General features: G+C 41.6%; 2 protein-coding genes across 8 annotated transcripts in view; one reads left to right on the forward strand and one right to left on the reverse strand.

The window, feature by feature from the left end:
• Nucleotides 1-3,092, forward strand: part of CALD1 (caldesmon 1) — a 369,831-nt gene extending 366,739 nt beyond the window's left edge. For 5 of the 7 annotated variants that reach the window (XM_019515575.1, XM_019515574.1, XM_019515580.1 and 2 more), the window contains one exon: nucleotides 1,461-3,092. In XM_019515575.1, the coding sequence (XP_019371120.1) occupies nucleotides 1,461-1,492 (32 nt within the window). In that variant the 3' untranslated portion in view covers nucleotides 1,493-3,092. The remainder of the gene's footprint in view (nucleotides 1-1,460) is intronic. The other 2 variants (XM_019515577.1, XM_019515581.1) reach the window with 1 other exon arrangement.
• Nucleotides 3,093-10,023: 6,931 nt separating this feature from the next.
• LOC109296257 (aldose reductase-like) overlaps nucleotides 10,024-20,562 on the reverse strand; it is a 19,949-nt gene continuing 9,410 nt past the window's right edge. The window contains exons 3-10 of the mRNA XM_019515582.1: nucleotides 18,895-19,011; nucleotides 18,019-18,096; nucleotides 16,639-16,761; nucleotides 14,707-14,813; nucleotides 14,463-14,544; nucleotides 13,344-13,427; nucleotides 11,661-11,743; nucleotides 10,024-10,651 (exon numbers count right to left, since the gene is read on the reverse strand). Coding sequence (XP_019371127.1) covers nucleotides 10,609-10,651; nucleotides 11,661-11,743; nucleotides 13,344-13,427; nucleotides 14,463-14,544; nucleotides 14,707-14,813; nucleotides 16,639-16,761; nucleotides 18,019-18,096; nucleotides 18,895-19,011 — 717 coding nt within the window. The 3' untranslated portion in view covers nucleotides 10,024-10,608. The remainder of the gene's footprint in view (nucleotides 10,652-11,660; nucleotides 11,744-13,343; nucleotides 13,428-14,462; nucleotides 14,545-14,706; nucleotides 14,814-16,638; nucleotides 16,762-18,018; nucleotides 18,097-18,894; nucleotides 19,012-20,562) is intronic.

Here is a 20,562-nt window from a genome sequence, read left to right on the forward strand (position 1 = left end):
GAAAACCTCCCCGCTTCTTTCACAAAGAAAGAATTTTCCTTCAAATTGTTCTTTAAAAAACACTCCTTCCAATCCAAGGAAGTGTGAGAGGTTCAAGCCTGGTACATCTCACTGATCAGTTTTAACTGTTTAATAAAATCAAGAAGCCTATCCAACAGCATCCTTTCAATTTAGCCTTGCAAAGAAAACAATGGCAATCTACACAGCAGACTGAAAGATACAAAACGCAATCCAAAGGTTAATGTGTGCATAGTGGGCTTTATCACTCCGGCATTTAGAAATTGATCTTGTAACAATAGCTACCATGTTTGTAGGCACTGTGAAAACTAAATGCATTATATAAAAACTACCTGTCCTATCAGGTGAGCTTTGTTCTTATTTGACAAGGAAATTAAGGAAAATATCCAGAATGACACAGCGCTAGATGCTTTCTGTTCTGTCATTGATTTCTATGGGAGTAGGCCAGATCTAAGCAATTACAACACTACCGAGTAATTTGCCCCAAACCATGTGTGGAGATGGTGTCAGTAGAAGAACTGAGATTAAAACTTCCAAGTGCCAGACTTTGGTTAGCTGTCCTTTATTCTGGGAATTGTAGAGTTTTAGAATCATAGAAAAGTAGGACAGGAAGTGACTTCAGGGGATCATCTAATCCAAACCTTGCTCAAGGCAGGGTCATCCTATCTAAACCATGCTAGACAGATGTTTGTCTAACTTGTTCTTAAAACTCTGGGAACAAACCTCGTGCACAACTAGCAGTCAAAATACATTAATAATACCCTTTAATGGCCACAGGTAAAGCAGGAGGATGAGGTCACTGTCAGTGTCCTGCCACTGCAAGCACAGCAAGTAGCTTTAAAAAATATGCTCAAGAGATGACCAGAATGGAATCTAACTTAGCACATCAGCAACTGTCAACCATTGGGAAATGCTGAGTAGGGAACATGCTTTGTAGTACTACTTGAAGTTTCTTTATAGAAGGGCCATTGTGCTCCCACTATCTGCTTCAAAGGTTTTTCACTAGAAAGGATACCCATATGAAATCTTGCTCCTCCAGTGGAGCTATGGAGCACTTCTGAGTGTACTGACTGGCCAAGAAGCTTGGTGTTAGGTCTGTACTATGCCTTGCTTCTTACAAGTGCTCTGAGGAGATATTTGAGTTACTTGGGAACTGTGCCTTCTGTATAGCATTGGCATATTCATATGGTTGGAAGGGACATTAAGGGTCATCTAGTCTAAAGCCCCTAAACAGATGCAGGACTAGCTGTTACTAAGCTGTTCTAGACAGAGAGCATATAGGGCTTTTCTTGGAAGCTTTTATATAAAGGAAAAATCTGCAACTTCCCTGGGCAACTTGTTCCATTGCCCTATTGTTCTTACAAGTTAAGAAGATTCTGCTTTAGAACCATTTAAAAACACTTCTTTAACTTCAAGCAATTTCTGATGTTTCTTTTTCTCAGCAGGTTTGAGACAATTTGAGAAAGAACCATAAGAGGCTACTAAAGATGCTGGACCAACTCAGTTGAAAAAAAAAAGTGCTAAATTGTGCTTTTTATATTTATGTTTATTTACCAAATGTTTTTTTTTTGCATTATCCCAGTTAAAACCATGTATATTAGCACTGTATTTAATAATCAGTCTAGACATTCATCATAATAGTACTGCCTTTGCACAAGAGCCTTTATTCCTAAAGAAACCCATGCTGTGAAATATATCGACATTTCTACTGATAGAACTAATTATGTATCTGAACAGCAATTCCAACTGACATGAGAGATCAACTCAAAACTGCATGTACAAATTGAGTTGCATGAAAAAAGTTGTGCAGTGAACCTATAAAAACAGTGGTTACTTTTGGAATACAGAAGTCTTTCTTTCTGCACTTTAAGGCATGGAAGAAGTATCTTTAGTTGACAATGTAATATTTTCTGTAAGTTGCCCATGTCATGAAAAATACTGCATCAATAACTTGTTGAAATTTTGTTTTATACTTTTTTAAAGTATCAATTTTTCCATTCTAGTTTAAGTTAATACCTAAATTTGGATGATTATGTTAGCTGACAGCGGTACTGATACTTTATTTTTTTTTTGTTAGTGACTAGTAATTGACTGCAATTTAGAACATATACACACATAGCTTTACAAAGTTTAGCTTTAAGGCACTACTAATGGTAGAATGCTTTAATACATGTAGAGTATTATATTTAGTAATAAACATACATAATTAGCCAATATCACAGCTTTTTTTAAAAAATAAAAATGAAACCACACACTTTTCTATAGTAAGATTTCATAAATGCCATTAGTGGAATGGTGAGATAAGTATTAATTTTTTTTAAATGTCAGAAGCCCAATAATGGGTAATTAAAAAAGAAAGTTATAGTTTTAAGAGCAAAAAAAATAAGGATATAGAGGGTCAAAAATAAGTCACTTGTATAAAACACTGTAGTTTAATTTATATAAAAACTACCATAAAAAAACTAAACACAGTTGGGGCTTGTTTCAAATTACTGTACACTAAATCTTGCCATTCATCAGTGCCGTATACTAGATACACTCAAGTACTCAAACTGAACACACTTCTCTCTTACAGTGTTCTTATTTTTTAAACTCTATCCCAAATACTTTATTTGTATATAGTAAACACAAGGCTATAAGAAGTCAGCTTGGTTTGAATTTATGTGACATAAGGTTTATCATTTACATCTGACAGTGTATGAGTGGAACAAACAAGGCAATTAGAGTAGCTATAAATGCATTCATAAGAGCTTTCTTGTGCATTTTCACTGTGTCATCTTTTGTAGCAACTGATTTACTTTTTTTTAAAGGAGGGGAAAATGTATTTCAGTCCAAAGATGAGCTCCTCTGCTTAGCTGAAACATCTTGTTTACATATAGAGCTGCATTTAGCTACCTGTAGGGAGTGAAACTGTGCAAAGAGTGCCTGGCTTTGTCTATGAATTGTCTTTTTGTTTTGGGTTATTGTACACACTCTCTGAATCTTTCAAATACATTCGATAGCTGCAATAAAAAGATTTGTTCAACCATTGTATTCTGAAGCTGCATCCACAATAAATGGAGTATTTCCATTAACACTCCCTGTTTAATGATTTGGAATGCACCGTTTGTAACTGGAAAAATGTTAATAGTAATGTCAAAGAATGCATTGCAGACTGAAGTTCAAAGAATATAGGCTGTTTGTAGACATGTTCAGTGTTTTCTAAGCCGTGTTAACAGATTCACATCACACAGCTCAAATCAAATTTCAACTTGAATTAAGGTTTAGCAGATGATCATTGACAGCCCCTTAACACACTCAGCTCTTGGCCTAGGTGTGTGAGTTTATGCTGTGGGAAGTAATTAGGAGGCAATAATAAGCCTGTGTAACTAATGCTACATTGTTGCAGTTGTCTAAAATGCCATGCAACTGACCTGATACTTAGTCACTGTGGCCCATTCATACAAGTGGGCATGTTTGTTTCCCCTGGGGACAACAAGCAGTGGCACACCTTGTGCAGCTGCTGGTTGTCCCCAGGGAACACCTGTGCCATGCACCAGGTTACTCCGGGCGGGGTAAGAGAGCCTGGGGCTTGCACTGGGCTGGCCCCAGAAGCCTTACCTGGGGTTCTGGGGTCCTCCTGAGACTGCAGCAGTGGTGATCCTGCCACTCAGAGCCTGACTTTTCCTGTAGTGTGGCGCTGGCTGGCCAGGCTCCAGTTCTGAGTGGCGTGTGCTGCCCTCGCACATGCTGCTTTGCTTTTTTTATATTTGCGTGCAGGCTTTTTTGACCCCTGGATATCCAGGGGTTAAACCCACCCCTGCCCCCCATGCTGCTCCCTTGCAGCTCGGAGAACAGCTGAATGTGCGGTACGCAGTGCCGCAGATGTGTCTGCTGTGCCACATTCTGGAAGCAGCCTGTGAGGTGTCGTTGGTACATATGACTTTATAAAAGGTGTTAATTTGTGCCTGATAGGCTCTGTTGTGTTGGAAAAACCCAACTGAGTTTCCCTTGAGTGGAATGATATTTGAAATACCTATCTGCTTATCTGAGTTCCTAAGGAGTGTTTTTTCTAAAAACCTCATCATATATACGTGTTTAATACAGTTTAACTTGCCTAATTTGGACTGCCCTAGTCTTCATTACTTTAATTCTCATTCAATGAGGATTAGTTAGTTCAGACTGGAGCCAATTTTAATTCAGACTACAGGTGTCCATGTGTATATAGTGACAGTTGTAGCCCAAATTAAACCTAGAAAAATGTAATGTCTATAGATGCCCTATAGTGTCTGTCATGGTGCCAATATACTATCCTGTACTTGCAATGGAAGTGTTAGTATGTGGCTTTAGCCTTTGTAAGGGTGACTGGTTCTCTTATTCTGCTCTACGATTCAACCTGTTAAATTCAGTAAGTTCTGTTTTATTGGCGCAGTCTTTTGTGAACCTAATTTGACGAGCATTTTCTGTATAGCACTTGTGGTATTTCTTCTTCCTGCCAAAAAAGTTAGGTGCATGTCTTCAAAGTCATAATGCTTGGATGATTGCATAATGAAGCCTTAGGGAAATAAAGAACCAGCTACAGATGTCCTTCCCTCCCCAAAGCTGCTCTTCCACATAGGGTTTGGAGTGTGTCTGGTGGTCCCATCAAATCAGGTAAAAAAAACAAAAACAAAAAAACACAGGTACTCTCCTGGAGAAACTTGACCTAAGGAAACACTAGTAATGGTGGGGTTTGTGAATGGGGCAGACTTCTGTCTTTTATGTTATTAAGGCTGGGGGGTAGAAGAATTAACCCCTTAAGGGACTAAAAGGCAATGTTCTACGTAATGCTATGCAGGGTTGTGTGCTGTCTAATGTGTGCAATAATCCTAGATTGCTGGTGATTGTTAATAAGGTTTTCCATATGGTGTGTGGGAAATCCAGGGCACAGAGTATGGCATAGGCATAGTTGAAGACAACGTTGAGCAGCGTAGACATACCATTCAGTTAAGAAGATATAATGCAGCTTTTTAGAAGGCACCACCTAAGACACAGTCTGCATCTAGAAAGCCAGGTAGAAAGGAAACAGATTGGCACCAGACATATACCTTGCTGGTATATGAAGGTTCTGAATGGAAGATGTGCTTAAAGAGCCACTAATTGGAGGGAGCTGTAAATTAACCATCGAAGTGAAGCAGTGGCTGGCCACTGGAGGGTCTGGAGGAGGAGCTGCTAGTGGTTAGTGGCCAGAAGTCATCCCTCTGTCCCTCCTTACTTCCATTACCCCTCCCACAGACAGGGGCCTACTTCTCCCTAAAACACTTCTCTGGATGCAGCACTTCATTTTCCTAAAGTACCCTTGTCTTTGTCAATCCTGTAACTCAAATTATAGGGGCTAAAGTTTGAGGGTTCAAACCCTGGTAATTTGTGAGGATGAGATGATTGCTATAAATGTTCAGTCTTATTTTTAGTATTATTTTTCTTTTTCAGTACACCCAGCAAGTCACAACTCCTTTAACACAGCATGGTTTGGAAAACTGAAACATTCATTTTACTGTCCATGCTAATGCAACCTTAATATAACCCCTTTTGTGTATATGTTGGCCTTTATGTAATCATATTTTTTTTTTCCAGAAGGCATTTACCTTGTCAAGGCACACAAGGCATTTATCATTTCTTCTTTCAAGTGACTAAGTCTTCAGTTTAAGTAGGGTTGGAGTGTTGTTGTAACCATGATGGCCAAGGAAATATATCAGAAGTTGTTTTGGTGATATCTTTCATTAGACAAACCATACAGTTGGGAGAGATGTTAGACAAGTTTTTGGGCTTGAAAACCAAACCTGAAGAAGGGCACTAGACCCAAAAATTTACCTAACCTGTCTCCCAATTATACAGTTGGTCCAATAAAAATATCACTAAAACCTCAGTTATTTTTGCAATTTAAATAATGTGCTTTGCAAAGCTTAACAGTGATCCTCTTACTGAAGTTTCTAGTACCTAGTGCTACCTCAAGAAATAGCAAGCTGAAGGGAGATTTAATGGCAGATTCAGAGGCACTGGACTGCTTCATATTTTAAATACTATATTTACTTGACTGCCCTAATAATTAGATTCTATATATGGAAAATTTATAAATTTGATATAATTTTCTAGGTATAGAATCTAACTATTGGACATTTGTGTTGAATTTGGTTCTGTCTCACTGCTACAGAAGGGAAAATAAATCTGGGGGTCAGGTAGCCCCTTTGCCCTCTGCACCCCAACTTCTTCCCACTACAGCCCCTACCCCCCCTTCCTTACCATTGGACCCCTGCTTTCCCTGAGCAAATGGAAGGAACATATTTGAAAAAAACTGACCTTGAAATAAACATAGCTGTAGTAAATTTTATAGACTACCCGCATACTTAGTTCATCCAGAATTGATGCATTTTACCTTTTTTGAAACTGCTGCAAAATTTAGCATAGGTACTCCATAAACACATTTTCACATAGGACTTTGGTACTTACTTATATATAGTATATACTATGCATGATATTAATCCAAAGCCAAAAGGTTCATAATATAGCTTGTTGGCTGGGACCCAGCAGAGTCAACAGCATTTTAAGTCATGATGATCCTGCAGCTCATCACAACTCATTGTGTGAGTCAGTGCTAAGGGGGACTGCACTCAGTGGGCAAAACTATGTGTTTTATTATTCAGATGAACTGTACTAATCTATCCTTGTTTGTCCAATATAGGCCATGCACTTTATAATTATGCACAATGTTGTCTGCTTTTAATCAGCTTCATATTTGGTTTCCACTATTGAGCACATGCTGCTTTCATCAGCTGTTCAAAAATAGGTCATGTATTTAATGCAGTTTCCTTGTATAAAATGAAGGGTTTGATTTCCTTACATTGATTCGGTGAAAAATCTCATCTTGTATTTGACTAGATATTGCCACCATCATATCTCAGACAGTGAATAAGAACTGATATAAAGCTCAGTTTTTACTCAAACTGGAAATTAACTGAAACCTGAGAACAGGCACTTTCTACTGCCAATCCTAGGAAAGACAATACTATGCTAGTATTTTTAACTTCCCTTATTTTAGGCCAAACTGAGTTGGGATGGATTGTACCCCCAGAAAGTTCACAAATGACACCAAGCGGGGGGGGGGGAAGAGTAGATATGCGGGGGGGTAGGTCTAAGATTCAGAGTGGCCAAGACAAATTGGAGGATTGGGCCAAAGGACTCTCATGAGGTTCAACAAGGACAAGTGCCAAGTCCTGCACTTAGGACTGAGCAATCCCATGTACAACTACAACCTGGGGACTGACTGGCTGGGCAGCAGCCCTGCAGAAAAGGATCTGGGGGTTACAGTGGACAATAAGCTGGATATGAGTCAGCAGTGTGCCCTTGCTGCCAAGAAAGCCAACAGCATACAGGGCTGCATTAGTAGGAGCTTTGCCAGCAGATTGAGGGAAGTAATTATTCCACTCTATTGCACTGGTGAGACCAGATCTAGAGTACTGCATCTAGTTTTGGGCCCCCCATTATAGAAAAGATGTGGGCAAATTGGAGAGAGTCCAGTGGAGAGCAACACAAATAGTTCAGGGGCTAGGGCACACGACTTCTGAGGAAAGGCTGGGGGAATTGAATTTATTTAGTCTGTAGAAGAGAAGACTGGGAGGGGATTTGATAGCAGCTCTTAATTACCTGAAGGGGGGTTTCAAAGAGGATGGAGCTAGACTTCTCAGTGCAGATGACAAAATAATGGTCTCAAGGCTGCAGCATGGGAGGTTTAGGTTGGATATTAGGAAAAATTTTCTCACTAGGAGGGTAGCGAAGCACTGGAACAAGTTACCTACAGAGGTGGTGGAATCTCTGTCCTTGGAGGTTTTTAAGGCCTAGCTTGACAAGGTTTTTAAGGCCTGGATGGGATGATTTAGTTTTTTTATTTTTAAGGCCTGTCTGGGATGATCTAGTTGATGATGGTCCTACTTTGAGCAGGGACTAGATGTGACCTCCTGAGGTCCCTCCCAACCCTAATTTTCTCTGATATGAAGAATTCTAAATCATTTATCTGACTATATGTCAATCTAATACAGGGGTGGGCAATTATTTCAGCTAGAGGGCCACTTAATCAGTTTTGGTGAGCTGTTGAGGGCTGCAAGGGTGGCCCTGTGCCTTGATGGGTGCCCTGCTCCCTGGTCACCATACTGGGACCTTTGCCACTAGAAATCCCTCCCCCTTGCTCCCAGAAGTACTGCTTTTGGGAGGGGGGAGGAAGGGAGTGGTGCAATCTTGGAACCAGAGACAAAACAAATGTTATGCTAAAAATCAAACATCTGCTATAACATTTTTTAATTTTATTTCAGAAAATATTTGTCTTGATTTACATTTGTTTGCATGGCGCATATAGAGGTGATTGTATAAAAAAGTTTTACTTTTGTACAGTGTGTGGGAGGTGTGTGTGGGGGAGAGGGGTTGTGTGTAGTGGGGTGTGCATGTGTGTGGGTGTGGAGTTTGTGGAGGGGTGTAGGGGGTGTAGTTGTGGGCATGTGGGGTTGAGTGGTGTGTGGGGGTGTGGCTCCCCCACATGCCCCCCCATGGTGCACATCCCCTGCCACCTGCAGTAGCAACAGCGAGTGGCCGGCCCTCAGGACACTTATGGTCTACACAGGTAGAACCCCCCAGTGGCGCACAGCTTCGGCCACTTCCAGAAGCTGCATGTGGCAGAAGGGAGCAGGGCCTGGCCACTCTCTCTCCATCATGCGAGGCTTCCCCCATCTCACATACAGTGCCTGGGACCTGGCCAGAGCTGTGTGCCACAAGAGGGGAGTCCCGCATGATGAAGCCAGCAGCCTGGCCCTGCTCCCTGCCACCATGTGCACATCCCAGGATTCCATCTGAGAAGCAGGGAGCAGAGCTGAGCTGGCCTGGCTCCATCCATGCAGGGATCCCCGCAGAGTCCTGGGATCTTTATATGACAGCAGAGAGTGGCAAAGGCTGCTGGCTTCATCGCGTAGGGCTTCTCCACAGTGGCATACAAGTCTTGGGAGCTGCATGTGAATCCCATGCAATGGAACCGAGTCAAACCAGGCTCTACACTCCCCCTGCCTTGCTGGGCACAGGTCTTGGGCTCCACACTTCCACCCAGGTGCAGCTTCTCCCCACCCCCCAGCACTTCCCTACCTGCTGCCTGGAGTGCCGCAACAGAGACACGAGGAGGAGCCAGGGGACCTAAGCAGTTCCCTCAGCAGCGGCAACAACAGGTCTGCTCAGAAGATGTGCGTGGCTGGAGCCAGGGCCGGGCTGTCCCCTACATGAGGTTGGGAATGCAGTGCGCTGCCCCAGCAGGAGTGGGCAAGCCCAAGCCTCATGTGAGTGCACCAAGGGCAGCTGTGGGGTAGGCAGAATACAATTAATTGGTGGGCACCCACCCACAGGCTGGATGAAATTACTTGACCGTATTTTTCCTGCCCCTACTCTAGTATTTTTTTGGACATATGGTTCTTGTTCCTGTTTACTTTCTGTAGATCCAGGGCATATTTCAAAGGCTGTTTTGACCAATGGCTCCAAGTTGTGTAATGACAATCACACTTCATGCCTAATACTACCGAAACAAATTCAGTCTTATTTTTTCATAAGGACTAGGTATGCAGATACCCAGGTGAATGCATGGGTTAATCACCAGTGGTGAGTGCCTGTCTCTACCCATATATGTTCAACTCATCTCAGTAAGGCAATATAGCCTACAATTCCTGTCACACCATGCATGTCCTCCTACCCTTCACCTCCCTGGATTTTTGTTTCAATTGGTAGATCTGATGCTCAAGATGGAAAGTACAAGTTGAAAAAAAATGCACAAGTATATGCACACACATGCATGCTCTCTCTCTCTCTCTCTCTCTCTCACACACACACACACACACACACACCCCTACCTGCCTTTTTGCCATAGAAATTAAAGATAAGAATCCATTTTCTGTGCCTCTAGGAAACATGAGTACAAACTTACTTTGGCTTGAATGTATACAAAAGACCAAGTCAAGAACAGGCTCCATAAAACAACTGAAGCACTGTGTTTAATACACTGAACTGTACAGCAATTATTCAAATACTTGTATTCTGAATTATTTAAGGACTCATACATTAGAGATTCACACTGTAATTACTTGACAGAGCACTCACAACTGCATGGAGAGTTATGAAGTTAATACAATGTCTATTGACACTTGGGCAGTGATATGTTGGTACCTCTCTCCTTTACCCCTCTGAATAACTAGTGACCTTAGTTATATAGCTCAGCTTCGACTTAGTCACACAAACAGATAAATAAATGGAATGAAAAAGAAGGAAATTATGTTATTTAGTTTTAGCCTAGAAATGATTCGTGCTAACCAGCTCGGCAATAGGCAACTCTAGCCCCTTTGGATGCATTCTGTTGAACTGCCTTTTCAACAATGCTCCCCCTCCCCCTCCTGAAAAAAACAACAACAACCCCCCCTAAAAACAAAAGATTTCTTCTGTCAAGTATCTAAGTTTGTTTAAAAAAATACCACAATGGGCAGAAAAGAAAAAAAGAACTACAGAAAAGAAGAGTCTTTCACTCTGGTATTTCTTCCGTGTTTGGCTACTACAGTTTCAGTAATCCGCTTTGAATGGGTAGTCCTTGTGATTGACAGCCCTAAGGGGAGAGAGAGAGCACGGAGAGGTTATTCTCAGTATTTGAATATATATGTATCTCTTAGAAGATGCAGGGTTTGAATAGTGCATAAGCAAATGTTAAGCAATTCCTGACTGTAGACACTGGGTGCATCTACATGAGACGCTGACTGTGCAGTAGCTTGTTCCTACTGCATAGTAGCATTGCATGGCAGGAAGTGTGACGCGATGCTACTGTGCAGTAGGAACGAGCAACTGTGCAGTCAGTGTCACCTAAAAGTCATTTAGCAAAGCTACTGCACAATCATTTAGTACTCGTTTATACAAGTACCAAATGACTGTGCAGTCAGCATTGTCATATAGACGCAACCAGTAGGGCCAATCTAGCTCCCCCCTTGGTAGGAATCTATGACTTAGAAACAGTCTCAAAAAAGAAACAACTAATGACTGTTAGGCAGAGGAAAAGAAACAACTAATGACTGTTAGGCAGACCATTAGGCCCTTCCACTTTTGAAGGCCAATAGCTTACCTGTTCTGGTATTTACTTATGGAATCTTTTCTCTTTTTTTTTTTTTGCACAATTCCCCAGGAACTGAAGAGGAATAGAATATAAGGGGCTATTATAAGGAGCTACAGCTGAGTCCATCTGCACATGCTTAAGATAAGCAGGCTAGAACAAGGAAGGCATGATTAACATGGCTCTAAATGCCACATATGCAAGCAATTGGATTTGGTCCCAAAAGGATTTCTGGCCTCACTCCTCCCACTCCATAACACAAAACTTGGTTTAAAAGACACATCACTGACATAGTTATTAGTTAGGACATTGAGCCAAAAAGTCCAATACCTCCTAAAGAGATGATCTGTAAAGGCTCACTTCCTGCTTAACTTCACTAGTCCAACAATTTAGCTTCCTACTCAATGTCCGAAATGTAAAACTCTACCTGCTCAGAAACCGCATACAGCTACAAGCAGCAGCAGTGCATAACTAACAGTTTTACTGTTTTATAGTGTAAGAAGGCAACACCTACGGGAGCACAGTAACAGCTCTCCAGTTCCTGTTGAAGCTGAGGATTGATTCCATCTCTTCTTGAGTCAGTTCAAAATCAAACACCTGAAAAAGACAGCATCCCATTCACTTAGTTTTTATTTGCTGAGTGTGCCTAACATAAAACCTAAAGTAAGGGAGTAACTGCCCTCAACAACAAAGCTGTTTAAATACTTAGTTGGATAGAATACCTGGCACTAAGATATCTGCAAGATAGAGGAGTTTATCATCTGTTTCTTCTCACGAAGTCCAGAAACTCTTCAGAGAATAATGTGTTTTATACTCCTGTGTTTCTTTGGCAGAGAATAAACCTCAAATGAGTTCTGGTAACTTCTGTAAGAAGCAAACTGCAAAGCAGACACCTTATATTCTAAGGGCAGATGAGCCTCCAAATTCCCTGAGTACATGCAATGGTTTCTGTAGGACTATGAGCAAGTAATTCTATATGGCAATGAAGGCTGCTTGTGTGATCATTCTCCCATCATCCTGTTTACGTTAGCAAGAGTCCTATTGGAGGTACGTCCGCATGTGAGGAAAAAGGAAGATTCACAATCAAACTATAATGCTCCTTAATAATATTATGCAAATATTTTTGTCTTTGGGCATCTAGGTCTACTTTAGATGGGGCCAGCATCTAGGTAGAGCAAGAAGTGCATCTGCTTCTGAAGCTGGGCCATTGGGCAGCCAAGAGGGGAAGAGATGCCAATTCAGTGGGGCAGATGGAAGAAAGCTTGCCTGTGAGGCTCAGGCCAGGAACCTTCCAGAGGAACATTAAACTTCCCTGAACTACAGAGGAAAGCTCCTTCAACCTTACCTTCCTTCTAGTCCCACACATCTTTTCCACTCTGGACTGCCCAACAGTTCAGTTTCCACAGTAGACCCAGTCGTTAGGGCACTCTGGCAGGAAAGAGGAGATGCAGCTTCAAACCGTCTCTGAAGAAGAGTGGTCTAGAACTTGGACCTTTCAATCTTTAGGCCAGTATCCTAATCATGAGGCTATTTGTCTGAAAGGTGAGAAGAATCGGCCTCCTCTCTGCCATTCCCCATGGGGATTATTTCTCTGCAACTACAACAGTTATGCACCTGCTTTAAAGAGTAGGATCTCAACTTCATGTAAGTGGTCAGAAATATCCCCCTTAAGCAACTCATTAGCCAGGTACATTCAACTTAAACCTTTTAAAGGAAGCGTTGGATTTGGGCCTTGGTGACAATGATAATCTTGTAGCAGCAAGCGCCATGTATTAATTTGTGCTCTGTGGAATAACTGTCTTAACTTGTTCTTAGGTCATGACCAAAGAGCTATAACTGACCTTTTCTGTATGGAATCATCATCATCACCTATTGCTCTAAGAGGCCTTATTCATCTCCTTGCTACATGGTCTTTTTTTCATCCAAACTGCCTCTTGTGCTTTTAAGTCTAATGCTAGGTGCACAGGGGCAGAATTCAGTCTTGGCTATCAAGAAGCTAGGAAACATGGTAGGAGGTGTGATGATACTAACTTGGTTTTCTCTTAGTTGAAAATTTAGGAAATAAAAGGTATACACACTTATTTTCATATGTAGCTATATATGCAGTACTTTTCCCCTTCCCCTTCCCTTCCCTCTAAAGTAGACTTCGGAATAATGAGAGAGTATGGACATGCAACATTCCAATTTGAAATGTTACCTTGAAGTTCTCCTCAATATGATGTGGTTTGTCCGACTTTGGAATGACAGCCACATTCCTCTGAATGTGAAATCGGATCAAAACCTGTGAACAAAGACCCAGAATGCTGCTGACACAGAAGCTATCAGTCATTACAGGGTTGGCTGTTCTTAACACATTTTTCAGGGCATTTACCATGTTTTACATTCAAATACACCAATCATGGTTGCAGAAAACCAGTTTGTTGTTCAGAAGGATCCACTTAATAGTTTGAGCAACAGATTCCATCCAGTAGGTGAAGTACACAGTTTGTAAACACACTTACTATTTACTATTTTGATACGTCATCATTTTCAATGCCAACAGGATAGTTTTTCTTTTAAATGCTGAGTGAAACTTCCGATTTATGTTACTCAGGAGTTAAGCTTATATAATCATGATGGCCTTAACATAATATCCAGTAAATATTCCCATTTGGAGCTGGTCAAAACATTTGAAAATCTTCAAACAAAAAGACGTGTGTGCGTGTTGGACAGTGAGAAATGGAGAAGGAGGGAGGAGATGAGACAGATTTTTCAGGATTGTTTTTTGGCAAAGATGTACCACTTTTCAATCCACTCTGCTTGGATTGTATTTGTCTGGAAGGATGTCTGGAATTACTATTCCTGAAACATTCCTCTGAGTAAAATTCCATAAAGAGGTACAAACATTGCCACACAGCAGCTGTAAGCAATTTTCAACAATGCACACTAGAAAACTAAGAAAAAACAACCAGCCTTAATCAATGGTGAAGAAATAAGGCCTTCATGATGAGTTCAGTAGGATGCTAGGTTAGGAAGGCTGAATACTCAGTGTTCAAATTTTCCATACTCTCATTTAATTGCTAGAGTTCACGGTAACAATTCAGTATTGCCAGGTATATGCTTGTTCTTCCATCTTTAAACCTAATCATTAGCAGCATATGATAAAGACCTGTAAGGTCTTTTTTCTTTCTAGATGCAATTACTTGCTCCCTGATTATCCCTCTATTTTGAAAGCAATTAAAAAGACAATAACATTTCTAACAAGTCTCCCTGTTAATGAAGTGAAGTGAATGTTCCTGCAAGACAATTAAAAAGAGGCAAGGTGACCCCATCATACCTGAGCAGAAGTTTTGTTGTGTTTAACTGCAATCTTTTTAATCTTGGGATCTTCCAGAAGAGTAGGGTCCTCTGGTTTGGCCCTATAAAGAGGAAAAGGATAACAAGGGCCTAGTATATTAAGCATGGGAAGGCACCATCCATCATGGATCTCATTGTTCATAAAATTTCTCTCAGAACAGTCAAGTCACGCACATACGCACACCCTACCTCTCCAAACAGAGAAAGGCCACAAATACTCTTACCATGGTCTACTAGGGGAGCCAAGGGGACTGTACGCAGTCACAGTGATTCCTTTGGATTGACAATACTTAATCAGCTTTTCCTGGGTGAGATACGGATGACATTCAATCTGCAAAAACAAAGACAAACCAGCTGACAGAGTGGGAAAACTGTGCTACTAGGAACAAATGTCCTTTGTGTCACCACAATTTGTTTTATTGCAGCAAAAAGGCAACATATGTTTGCAGCTTTAAAGGTTTGGTGCTTTAAAAGAGTTATATTAGAATCGTAGAAAATTAAGCTTGGAAGGGACCTTAGGAGGTCATCTAGTCCAACCCCCTGCTCAAATCAGGACCATCCTGAACTAGATCATTCCAGCCAGGGCTGTGTCAAGCTGGGCTTTAAAAACCTCCAAAGACGGAGATTCCACCACCTCTCTGGGTAACCTGTTCCAGTGCTTCACCACCCTCCTAGCGAGAAAATTTTTCCTAAAATCCAATCTAAACCTCCCTTGCTGCAACTTGTTCTGTCATCTGCCACCACTGAGAACAGTCTAGCTCCATCCTCTTTGGAACCACCCTTCAGGTAGTTGAAAGCTGCTATTAAATCCCCTCTCAGTTTTCCCTTCTGCAGACTAAATAAGCCCAGTTCTCTCAGCCTCTCCTCAGAAGTCTTTTGCCCCAGCCCTTGAACCATGTTTGCTACTCTCCACTGGACTCTCTCCAACTTACCCACATCCTTTCTATAGTGAGGGGCCCAAAACTGGATACAGTACTTCAGATGTGGCCTGACTAGTGCAGAATAGACTGGAATAATTACTTCCCTTGATCTGCTGGCAACGCTTCTACTAATGCAGCCCAGTATGCTGTTAGCCTTCCTGGCAAGGGCACACTGCTGACTCATATCCAGCTTACTGTCCACTGTTATCCCCAGGTACTTTTATGAAGAGCTGCTGCTTAGCCAGTCAGTTCCCAGGCTGTAGCAGTGCATGAGATTCTTCCATCCTAACTGCAGGATTTTTTACCATACAGGTACCCATGCCAAAGTGTGCCTTATGTCACTACTTTGGTATGTGTACCAGTTGGTTGCTCCTTATTGTTGAACCTCCCCTCAAACCTCCCTATTTTTCTGTCACTTGTCTTATCTTCCAGGTGCAGTCTGCAAGGGCCTTGAGACTCCCGAGTCATATTTTTGGCAGCCCAATTGAGCCTGATATTATCTTCCAGGAAGAAAAAGGGAAGGGGAGGAGGGCACTTAGTTAGAAGCAGAAATTTTGTTAAGCTAAGAAAACAGACAGGGAAGGAGGCTTGGTAGAAGCTGAGGCCTTGTTGAATGAAGGTTTTGCTGAAGCCTTAGCAAGATAGGGTCAGTACCACAGGGTCTCTAGTCTATCCAACAAAAGGTACAAAGGAAAAGCCTATATATCAGGCATGGGAACGAATCAATTCATCAACCAGTAATCTAATTGCCATATAACATGGAGGTTACAACACTGTTTCAAAGTACAAGAGTCATTTAATGAAGGTGTGAGCACTTTATGAAAAGGGATTTTCAGGATTCAGAGATCTCCAGGGCTACAAGTCTGGCATAATGAAAACAATGTACAAGAAAGAAGGCAAAAATAGCTTGTAAGCTGAACTGTATGCATCTTATTTAGTAGTGTTCTGGAACTCTTTGGTTTAGGTATCCAGCAGGGTGTGAAAGTATCTATACATCTATACCTTCTGCTATGAAGTATATTGTCCATACCACACAAGCAGTACAAAGTACATGAGAGGTGCCAAGCTGCATTTACTCAACTGACCAATCTCACAAATAGTTCTCCGTTTACTATATTGCTCCTCACACATCACTGCTTTCTTGTGTCCCAAAAGCCTTTTGGTAATTTAGTACAAATGTGTAGCTCAGCCAGTAGATGCATATTCAGCAGAGATCAGTGGAAATCAGCATCTTACCTGGTTATTTACAGGCTTATATTTTAACCCAGGCTTGTTCAAGAGTCTTTCAATCTGTTCATGGTTGAAGTTGGAGATCCCAATGGTTTTCACCAGACCTGCATCTACCAACTCTTCCATAGCCTAATGGATCAAGACAATGCCATCATGTATCTGGTGGTGTTATTACCAGTTTGGCTTTTTTTCTTTTTATTAAGGCAGAATAAACTGTTGGAAATCAAGCCACGTGATCCAATTGTCCCTTCTTACTTAGAGTCTTTGTAGCTGAGTTAGTGCATGGTCCAAGCATGTCCAGTTACCAAGAGTCCATGTGGGGAAGGTGATGTGGGCAGAAAACCTTCTGAATGAGACACACATCTCTCTAAGAGAAAGTTTTCATATATGAAGCACTTTTTGGCTCAGTTTATAGAAGCAGAGGAAATTACAGTTTGATAAGTCTTTCGGGTAGTTTCTGATATGACAAAACAGAGATGAGGAACCCAGACCTTACTTAGCCTTTGTTGGTTACTGACCCCATATCCTTTTACTCTCACTTTGAGTTGTAACATTATTGTATGGAAAAAGAGTTCCCAGACTGCAGGCAAGTAGCTCGTGTCTCTAGCTTGGACCCCAGTAATCATTCCCTTCCTGTCCTACCCACATTCCTAAAACAACAGAATGTACTGTACGTCACACCCAATACGAACTTCACAACTCTGCCAACCTGTTGCTTCTCTTACACTCTGCCAACATATCTTTCATCTATAAGGCTCACTGGCTACAAGCTCTAAGCTCTTCAGAGGCTAGACTGCAACAGGCATTTGCTTCTGGGTCTGCAGATCCAGCTGTAATCTGAGCTGGAAAAGTATGTACCCACAGGCTTAGGGGGCCACCCAACTGGAGCTACCAAAGCCGCTGGAAAAAAGGAACTGTGTTATACAAAACCACTCCATTAACCCATGTCATCTGAGCTGAGGTGGCAGCAGCAGACTTGGAATTATGCCATTCAAAAGGAATATGCAGGACAGGTAGAGACCCTGAATTCCTGGTAATGGAAAATCCCTGTGTGAAGCCCCTTATTGTATACAACAGTTCCCTGTACCTGAATGGGCAGGAGGCTGGAAGCTTAAGGGATTGTCATTCCAATTAGAGGTATGCTGCCAGGGCCAGGCTAACCTGTCTGCCAGATAGACCATGGAATAAGAACCTGGCTCAGTGGTAGCTTTTGAGAGCCTGTTGCTTCAAAAAAACAAGGGGAGGAAGCTACTGGAAGCACAAAGGAGTGAATGTGTAGACCCCCCTCCAAAGTACAGCCTGGCACAGTCTTAATTTGCCCTTGCATACAGATTTCTATTCAGTCTCTAATTCTGACTCAGCAAAATGGAGTGAATATTAACCTACCTCCCATGTGTCCAGAATATCCGTGTTACTGGGGATAACCATACCTTTGTCATCCATTGGATGACTCTCCTCACCAGCCTGGAATTTCAGATCAGAAGAGAGAGATTTGCTTTCAGAACTGAACATTCAGAGTTAGAGTGCCAAAATTCTACAAGTTTGACAGTATTCACAGAATCCAGCTCAACACAGTACTAAATATATACATTATGTTGGATCAATGGTAGCACTCATGTTCTTAACAGCTATACACAAACTTGATTACCTCGTTGAACTGGGAACAGTGTATGGTGATGTGATCTGTGGCAAGGAGATGAGAACTAGTAATCTCTGATCAGGTAATTATTTAATAAATCAAGAGACACGGAAGGATGGAGGAAGAACTCCCCCATTCTTTAGGATAGAATTTTATTCCAGTGAATAAATACAGCTAACTCTGCTACTTCTTCATCTTCTGTTGATACTCAGCCTAGGAAGGGCCAGGGCCACCACAAGTGGAAGAGACACAGCATTATTCCACCTTATAAAGCTCACAACCTATTAAATATGATACACAATTGTACTTTCCTGAGGACCACTCAGGATTTCCATTAACAATGCAATTCTCCCCAGCTGAACAGGTCTAGATGTGGAAGGCCCTACTCCAAACCTATGTTCACACTACAGTAAACTCAGCCTTAACTCTTCCTTTTCCAGGAAGAGGAAGAAAATTGAAGTGACTTCACATTTTTGTTGCAGAAAAGACATAAGCAAATAAAACCAGATACATTTCAAAAAGGAGGCCAATCCCTCCTTGACTGTCTGCAGGATGGTGAGGAGAGAGCACTCTAGGATTCTGTCAGGTCAGGGAGGAGGAAAAAGAACAAGGAGTTACACTACCTTGAAACCCATAGGAAAATGGATAAGGTAGAGGTCCAGGTAATCCAGTTTCAGGTCAGCAAGGGCTTTCTGGCATGCTCCCTTGACCACGGATCTCTCATGAAATGTGCACCACAGCTACAGTGGGAAACATGAATATAATAGTTACTTTCAAACGTCCAGAATCTCTACAACAGGACAGTGGCATGTATCATATACCTTCTGCTTATTTAGCTCATATCAAAGACTTATAAAGGCCCTAAAGTTGTGGTGTCAGATTTAAGCTGTATAGCGCAAATTTGAAAACAATATTGCTGCAAAATGATCAGACTTTACATTTATAATAAGGAACTGTGAGAACAGAGTATAGCGTCCTACCATCTATGTAATACTGAGAGCTGGAAAAAAACTATGCAACTATTTCAACATTTGAGAAAAAGCTTTTCAATATTGATTGTATAGTTTACCTAAGTTCAAAGCCTGAGAAGACTATGGTAATTGTCAGCTTTCATTTGGCAGCTCTGATAAACTCCTCCCCACAAATCCATATATTGCCATGAAGTGAAAGCTAGATTTGGTTGTAATTTGTAATGAAACATTATATTGATGAGCGAATGTTTGAGGTGTGGGTGCTGATGGGGGAGGTTGTCAAAGAGAAGTAAAGCAAATGTTTAGTGGTGGTAAAAATGTCCCAGTTTTTCAATGAAAAAAAAATAAATGCAGACTTTTTTGGTATTTTAATATGTTATAAAAAGTTATCAAGATGCAGTATTCCATTTTAGCTTTCCTTAGTTTTTTAGAATTACTGAGGCACCTAGAAAACCTAGTAATTTTTATTGAAAAAAACTGATTTTTTTTGTTTTGATACAAGTAAAAATTTTCCCACAGAAAACAACTGGCAGCATTGCCATAGCTCTGCTGAAGAGTTTAAGAAAGACTAGAGACACACCACATTTACACTGATATAATTTACACGCATTCTGTATAGCAACGTAAATCATACTAAGAGCTGAAGCAGAGAGATGACCCTGGAAGTCAATGGGTGATGACAACACAGCACTTTGCCATTCAGTGATACAGACAAGGTAATATTATGAGGCGTGGGCAACTGGTGCCTCCTGAGTACGGGGGGGGGGGCACCAGATCACTGACTGGGGGGAGAGGTCCCCCCAGCAGCTGACTGCCGACTGGGGGTGAGGGGGTCCCTTGTGGCCGAGCCCAGATATACCAGCGGCCAGCACTTCTGGTTTTGCAGCTGGTGTTTCCAGAGGGTGCACGGCTAATCTCCGTGTGCACCCCCTACACATGGCCAATGCTATGGGGTGCCTCTAGATGTGTGGGGAGGAGTGTTGCAGCAGACTCAATTAATCTGCTTGATTAATCAAGTCTACTGGAGTGTGCTAATTAGCACACTCCAGAAGTTTCTGCGTCTTCTCTATCAGTGTTCCCACACTTCAAAATGGCTCATTGAACAAGTTTTAAAGCTCCCCCACTGCCATTTTGAAGTGTGGGGACAGATACACAAGACACTGAGGGCACTTTAATTAGCTCTTGGAACCCGTCTAATTAAAGTCTCCACCTCCACTCCACTCCTGGAGCATGGATAAAAATGCCCCGGTTTGCCTACTGCAAGCAGTTAACTTCAGTACATCATGTGCTGTGGGTATGCCATGAGTCTGCAATGCTTAT

Source organism: Gavialis gangeticus, unplaced genomic scaffold, assembly GCF_001723915.1.
Source record: "Gavialis gangeticus isolate Ggan-Ray unplaced genomic scaffold, GavGan_comp1, whole genome shotgun sequence".
Lineage (NCBI taxonomy): Eukaryota > Metazoa > Chordata > Crocodylia > Gavialidae > Gavialis > Gavialis gangeticus.